Raw genomic sequence first — 7,611 nt, forward strand, 5'->3', positions numbered from 1 at the left:
AGTTTCTTTCATTGATTTCTTTAATTATGTTTTCTTTTATAGTTTTAGATTTCATCTCTTTATTTCATGATAGAGTAGTTTTATTTCTAGGGTTTTGGTAATCCATGTTTATATGCTATGATTTGATTGATATTTATTCATGATTTGATTAGTTATTGATTTCTCTAATTGATTAGTGTTTTTATTATTAATCTTACAATCTGATCAATTGTCTGATTAAATATTGCTAATATCGAGTCATATATCGAGAGATAGTACTCTTTAGAGGCTTACCTACAATTGGCAAATCTGATTATGTTGAGCGATCGTACTAGCATATGTTGATTTGAGAGCGTTAAGACCCGACCGTAGGATTAACCTATGCTCTAGATATCTAATTAATTGGACTATTGATGATATTTCGATAGATTATAGTTATAAACATGGTGAGCCATTACCCAGATCTTTTTTAGTTTGATTTTTGTAGTTTGATTAGTTTAGAACTTTAATTCAAATATTTGTGATCTTGTTTAGTTTCTCTATACCTTGGAAACTAGATTAAAACGAACATCTCTCTGTGGATTCGACCCTACTTACCCTACTATATGGTTAGAAGGTTTTGTAGGAATTATTTTTGACAGATGTATGACAATTAGGGGTGAGCACAACCGGGTACCCAGTAGAATTCTATTGACCCGGACCCAGTGGGTATTAAAATTCTGGAATTGGAATTGATCAAATCGGGTCCTATATTTTTGGACCCAGACCCGGAACCGGTGGGTACCAGGTCCACAACTGGGTACCCATTTGTAAGTTTAACAGCATATTAAGATGGGCCAATTGAGCTATAAAATTTTTTTAAAAAATTAAATGGGCCTAAAGACCTACTAAATACTAAATTTCTATTTAACAAATATTATCCTATTACCAATTCTATATGAGTATATGAAAAAAACCAATTCCGAGTACCCGGTACCTGGACCTAGACCCACCCCAATCGGGTACCCAAAGCCGAAATCGGTCAAACTGGGTACCCACCAGGTATCGGGTCCGACAGAATTCTACCCAGAATTGGAACCGCATGCAACCAGGTCCACTTTTTTGGACCAGACCCGGACCCAGTTGGACCGGGTCCGAGTCTGGACCCGATGGGGCCATAATGGGTCCGAGTATGGGTCTGGGTACCCGAAATTTCTGCTCACCCCTAACGACAATCTATCAGAAGGGAGATGCGTGATTTTGCAGGGGTGGTGGGGAGGGGGACTGTAGGGGCGACGGAAGGGGGGAAGGGGTTGTGGTGCTGCCGGATGGTGGAAGGGTGAGGGGGGCTGCGTGGTGGGGAGGGGCACTGTAGGGGTGGGGTGGGGGTTAAGGTATTAGGGTTAGGGTTAGGGTTAGGTTAGTTAGGATTAGGGATATATTAGGTTAGTTAATTAGGGTTAGAAGGGGGATTAAGGGTTAATGAAACGGAGTTTAACATCGTTAGTCATTAAGGGTAAGTGGATGTATTTTTTCAAAAGTGAGGGCTATATGGTGAATTTGAAAAGTTGAAAGGGTATATGGTGCAAAAAAAATTGTCAGGGGTATATGGTGAAAAAACCATTAATTATTCAATAAAATTCTTCTCTTGAAGTAGTTAAATAATTGAGCATAAATCTATAGAACTCTTCTCCCTGTGGATCAACCCGTATTTGCCAGTTTATGCTAAACAGATACCGTGCAGTTGCGGTATATATTTTAAAACCCAATCGGCGTGAAGGAAAAAGTGCTAGTACGGTAATGTTGTTAGGGTTTGAAAATAAAAAGGGAAAGCGGGCCTTATGGCCTATGTGCGTCGCATGGATAATAAGGTCTGATGCAAATTGGATCCAAAATAACGGCTCTGAAATACATTTGCGTCAAACGAGCTTATAGATCAGACGCAAATCGTAGGATACAACCATTTGCATCGCATTTAACTTATCTTCGACGTAAAATTGGTTTGATGATTTGCGTCGAACATTGATTGGGGGCCGACACACATGATCTCGCACCCATTTGCTTTATTTTTTTGCGTCAAATGCGTGGTACATCCGACACATATAAATCATGATTTGCGTCGGACGTCATGAATGTTCGACGCAAATGATGTGCTCCTACACTTCTGTGTCGATTTACTTGTTGTGCGACGCTGTTCATGAGACGCAAATCAATGTTTTTCTACTAGTGCATTAAGTTTGAACTTATTATTCTAAGCTTTTTGAGTAATTTCTTATAACTATTAAAACTTTTAAGTACTTCTCTACAAATTATTTTATACTTTATTACTCCCTCCAGTGTTTATTAGTTTACCTTTTTATTTGCACAAAGTTTTAGGAGAAATAATGTGGGACATAGAAGAAAAGATAAACTATTATTTTATGTTAAAGTTGAATGTATGTGTGATGAAAAGTTAGTGGTCCCATTTCAAAAATAGAAACAAAAGAAATGTGTAAACTAATAAAGGACATCCCAAAAAAAATAGGTATAAACTAATAAAAACTAAAGGTAGTATATCTGTTAGCTGTCATTACTTTTTATTTAACTAACTAATTATTATGCCCGGTCTATGTCCCGGGTAAGAAAAAAAATTCATTTATTAATATAATACTTTATGATATTACACTAAATACAACTTAGCTTAGTGGTTAAAACTTTAATATATGTACTTGAGGTCTCGGGATCAAACCTCCCTAGGAAGAGCGTCACGTGGAACAGTATCTTGTTTTCGCACGCTTTTTAATATATTTGTATAGATCAGCGATTTGACTTACCTAAGAGGTTAAAAGTTTGTTGTTTCACAAAAATAACAAGGGTTTTGGGGAGTTCAAAGCAATAACCCCTCCCCTTGATTTGAATTTGAAAATTTTTGCACAATTTTTGTCTTCCCCTTCATTCCTGCGGGAACAACAAGCCTGTGAAGACTGAAGAGAGAGAAACAAAACAAGAGTTTTGTAGAACGAGGGAGAGTAGGCTAGTACAGTAAAGTCGCCGCGCTCTACTTGAATTCAAATTCATTTTTCCATTTTTCTACTTTTATAAAACTAATCCCCAAATCATACACTGACACACACATTAACAAAAACCAAGATTCTCTCCTCCAAAACTTCAAAAACCCTCAAACCTAAATACCCGCGCTTCCAAAAAAAAACTCAATCTCATTTCTTTCTCATTCATTTCTTCATTAATCTCAAAATTAAGAAATACCCATCAAAGTTTAATGAGTTTTCTACCAACCCTTTTCACCAATTTCAGATTCGTTTGATTTTTTTGTTGATCTGGGAGTGTTTCTTGATTTTTGTCCCTTTTGATTATTTTGTTTCCTTTTTTGAATATCTTCAAATTGAAGATTTGGGTTTTTTTTTTTGTAAAAGGGTTGATTTTTTTACTATAAGTAGATAAATGGGTGATGATTTGAGTTCTCATTGTGCTTTTGAGTCATCCAAAAAGATCCCACTATCTGATTCTAAGGTTGTAATTCAATTTGATTTTGAAAAAAAAAAGTGTGCTTTTGTTTTTGATTTTGTATGTTTGAAGTTATTTGAGTTTTAATTGGAGATTTTTGTGTGTGTGAAGATGGTGATAGGTTTAAAGCGGCGCGGCGAGGATTTGGAAGAAGACTCTCATGTAAGCCGAAAGCAGATTAAGATTAGAGATCTTCAATCAGTTCTTCAATCGGAAGGTACAATGTTGACCTTGAAAGCTTTGTACTTCTTGGTGTTCGTATGTTTTGTACTCCTACTACTAGATGCTAGCTAATTTTAGTTGATTTGAAGTGCTTTATGTACTATTACAGTATTACTTGGTGCAATTTTTATCTACATTATCTTGCTAAGGATTTGAGACCCTTTTTAATATGTTTGCAAACTAGTTATTGCATTTTAGTATCGACTAGTAACTATATAGTTCAAATTTCCTGATATATAACTACAAAAATTTAAGATGCAAATGCAATACATTTTGTTAAAGTCAAGTATGATGATCCAAGAAGTTATTGTGTTTACTTTATGATTTGTTAGTGAATTACATCCTAAGTTGACGCATATAAAATTGGATTTATATATAGTACATCTAGTTGTTCTGAGACAGATTTATAAGATCATTTTCCACAGTAATTGATACGAGCGAACCTGGAGCTTCTCAACTAGAAGAAACCGAGGAACATATGGACATTGTAGAGACCCAAAGTTCGCAAGTTCTTGATAAGAATGCTGTTGAAAATGCAGAAGCAAGACACTTAGAAGGAGGATCGATAAATGTGTATGTGCCTTTGGGTGACCGTAGTGGTTCTATGCCACTGGACCTCAATACTGAAGTGTGCACTGATGAAAATTCAGGTTATAATAATGCTGTTGTGTCTTTAGATGATTCTAGAAAACATTCTTCATGTGCAAAAGCCAAAGGAAGCGTTGAGCATAATTATCTCCATTTGGGTGGCAATCGCTTGGATCTTAATGTTGAAGATGTTGCTAGTTCTGTGAATCATGATTCTCTCTACACCTGTAGATCTCAAAACGGTCCTAAGGTGAGGGAAACTTCTGATAGTGGGAGAACCACAGGCCGCTTGGATGATAAAGATGCTTTAAAAAAGTGGAAAGAGATGAAGAAAAATGGTTTTATGTCGTCTTCTTATGGTTATGGAGGCATTCCGCCACCCCCTAAGCAGCGTGGAAGGAAGGGCAAAAATGAGGTGCTCAAGCAGAAGATGGAACAAGCAAAGAAAGAACAGGTCGATAGGTTTACTAAGATTGCTGCTCCTAGTGGATTGCTTAATGGATTGAACCCTGGGATTATAAATCATGTGAGGAATAGTAAACAAGTGCATTCCATAATTCAGGCACTTGTGAGGTCTGAGAAACGAGAAAATCGTAGACAAGCTAGTGAGATGAGAGCTGGAAGTGGAGAACTAAATGAAAGAATTACAGAACAAGGATATGTAAATTTCACAGGGGTACATGGATCCGGTCTCTCTTATGCAGTTTCATCTTTCAGTTTAATGCCAGAAAGCACATTACCATGCGAGAACCAGTTTTCACATAATAATTCTGCCTTATATAATTCGGAGGATAGGAATGGATGTGGCGACTCAGTCGCTGAAGAGCAAAGGTGCTGTGCAAAAACATCTTTTTTTTCATACCCCGAGAATCACAGTGAGGATGATATACTTGCTCTGAAGTTAGCATCATCAACAAAGGTCACAGAAAGTACTAGCTGTGTTTCCAATGAGGAATCAGCGAATGGTAGCAGTGTCGACACTCTTTCTGTTAAAGGTGAGTTCTTGAGCTTTTCTTTACCCTTTTCTTTAAGTATTGTGTTGCAATGACTTGTTGAAGATCATTATAAAGGTGAAGTTAAGAACTTAAGATAGAGCACACATGTGGACAATGTATTTTTCAAATTTTTTTTTTTTGTCTTCACATTTCATTGGTTTGAACATAACAATTTTGATAATTTTCTTTGTCTTCAGCGGCTACAGTAGCTTCTCAGTGGTTGCAACTTATGCATCAGGACATAAAAGGGCGTCTTGCCGGTGAGTCATCATTTATCGACAATATTACATTTGAGTTTTCTTTCAAGGGAGATGTGGATCACTGAAGTAGGCTGCTATATTTATGGTTCTATTGCAGCCTTGCGTCGCAGTAAGAAGAGAGTACGTGCTGTTATTACCACGGAGTTGCCCTTTCTTCTGTCTAAAGAATTCCCTTCAAACCAGGAGAATATTCCTGATGCCGTGAAAGATTTTGCTTCTGGTTACCCTACTAAAGCAACAGCTGAAATGCATCAGTCTCATTGGGGTAAATTGTTCAACCAGATGGACAGTGCTCTCTCCGATGAAGAGAAACAGCTGGTAAGTTAAGAGGACAACAGCGTGATTAACTATTGCAAGTTGAGCAGTTTTTATATACCCCTTCAAGTGCTTGGGCTTAGTATATTGTGTGAAAGAAATACTAATTATTTTTTGATGTTTTTTCATATCTGGCAGGAGAGCTGGCTGAATCGAGTAAATAAAATGATGCTACACTGTGATCAAGGTCTCCAACATATACAATGGAGCACAATTCTTGAGATGCAGCATATGGGAATGGTAGATAATGATTTAAGGTAGCTGTAGTCTTTTAAGTGCTGATACTGCTTTGAGTGTATGTGTTATTTTCCTTTCCTGTATAGTTAACCATTTGATATTGGCATTTATTCGGGTTAGTAAATGAAAAACTCTATTTGGCTAAATTTTAGTTTGCTAAACACGAGATGAGAAAGGTGCGAGCCCTAGGCAGTATGGTGATTAAAAATTGCCTTCACTTGACTTATAAAACAAAATTTAGCTAGTTAAAATTTAGTCAATAGGCTGATTAGGAGTAGCCACCAGTAACAAACTGACAATAGGAGGTCTAGTATCATTTTGTTGCACCTTAGGAACCCACTTCTGAACCGTCTTCTTCTGAATGGCAGGTCTAACAGACTCTTTTTTTCTATTTAAAGATAGAAAGAGGAAAGGCAAGTCACGGGATATAGCCTCTGTTTGTAGAGTTGACATGTGTAGATGTGGTTGCTTATCTTCACTTGACATCTTCAAGTGGCAATGATATGTGCTTTGCTCCTTGTATGGATGCGATTGGCAAATACCGTTTGATTTTTACTTGTCTCTTGCTAGTCGATGCTACTCAGTTATCAATCACTGGCTCTATTGACTGATTACTGACTTCAAAATCCATCATCAGTACTTCATTCTTAGGTTTCAAAATATGATGCAGAGAATAGTTGCATAGAAAAGTTGGCATGAATTTAGGATCTTACTCGTCAAATTTGAAACTTGCAGCAAAACAGAAAGGAGACAAATCATATTGTTTAGTTTTAGTTAACCGTGATTTTTTTTCTGGTGAAAGGTGAGTAATGAAACTAATGTTGCTTCTCATTTTGATCTCAGATCAAAGCTTAATGATCCGGAGAATGATCTGTCTGTGAGAGCAGCTGCAGCTTCTATATACTCGACGTGCAATTTTCTATCTTCAAGGGAAAATGTCAGCTGCTGCTAATCATGCTTCACAACAGCTCAAAATTGTTCGTTTTCAATCATACTTTTCTTTTCTTTACTAATTCAAGATCTTCTGATCTCCATGTGCATTTACCAATGTCCTCACTTTATTCTCCGGCAAGATAATGATTTTTCTGAGCTTAATTTCAATATAGATTTAGCTGGTGATATCACCATGTATTGAGTTTTTTCCCCGTAGATGTTAGGTGTAGAAGCAGATATAAGTTTGGATACTCATGTCATAGTTCGAAGAAGTTCTCCTCCACCGTTTTTTCTGCTACATGATACTGAAAAGCAACTAAGACATTGAGCTTTTACTGTAATTTAGGTGAACGAATAAGTATGTTCAGTATCTTATTTGCTAATGTGTTCTCTAAAGGTATTCATGAGGAAGGAATATAACAACAGATTTGAACTTTGAATATGTGTGCACAAATTCTAGAGGATGGTTGCTTCTAATTTTGGGTTGACCAGGTTCGATCCCATTCAATAAGTACATCTTAGTTTCAATACGTTAAAATTAATTTTGATAAATATCAGTAAGGAAAATTTAGACAAGATTGCAAATAAAACTATTTAGT

General features: G+C 36.6%; 1 protein-coding gene across 2 annotated transcripts; it reads left to right on the forward strand.

Annotated features, from left to right (window-relative positions):
• The first annotated feature begins 2,840 nt into the window (after window positions 1–2,840).
• Window positions 2,841–7,395, forward strand: LOC104887626 (hypothetical protein). 2 transcript variants are annotated; one of them, XM_010672298.4, is made up of 7 exons: window positions 2,841–3,468; window positions 3,574–3,679; window positions 4,110–5,267; window positions 5,465–5,527; window positions 5,625–5,845; window positions 5,981–6,099; window positions 6,923–7,395. In XM_010672298.4, exons 1-7 carry the CDS (start codon window positions 3,400–3,402, stop codon window positions 7,029–7,031), a joined length of 1,845 nt encoding a protein of 614 aa, XP_010670600.2. In that variant the 5' UTR covers window positions 2,841–3,399; the 3' UTR covers window positions 7,032–7,395. The 2 variants fall into 2 exon arrangements, with proteins under 2 accessions (XP_010670600.2, XP_019103586.2); XM_019248041.3 differs by having other exon boundaries at window positions 2,843–3,468; window positions 3,584–3,679.
• The last annotated feature ends 216 nt before the right edge of the window (window positions 7,396–7,611 follow it).

Source organism: Beta vulgaris, chromosome 2 (genome assembly GCF_026745355.1).
Source record: "Beta vulgaris subsp. vulgaris cultivar EL10 chromosome 2, EL10.2, whole genome shotgun sequence".
NCBI classification, from domain to species: Eukaryota; Viridiplantae; Streptophyta; class Magnoliopsida; order Caryophyllales; family Amaranthaceae; genus Beta; species Beta vulgaris.

Bases quoted from the DNA above. Each gene is read 5' to 3' on its own strand.
- LOC104887626 (XM_010672298.4), top strand. From the start codon at position 3,400: ATGGGTGATGATTTGAGTTCTCATTGTGCTTTTGAGTCATCCAAAAAG. The intron at 3,469-3,573 runs GTTGTAATTCAA...GTGTGTGTGAAG, and splicing joins TCCCACTATCTGATTCTAAG to ATGGTGATAGGTTTAAAGCG. The intron at 5,268-5,464 runs GTGAGTTCTTGA...CTTTGTCTTCAG, and splicing joins CGACACTCTTTCTGTTAAAG to CGGCTACAGTAGCTTCTCAG.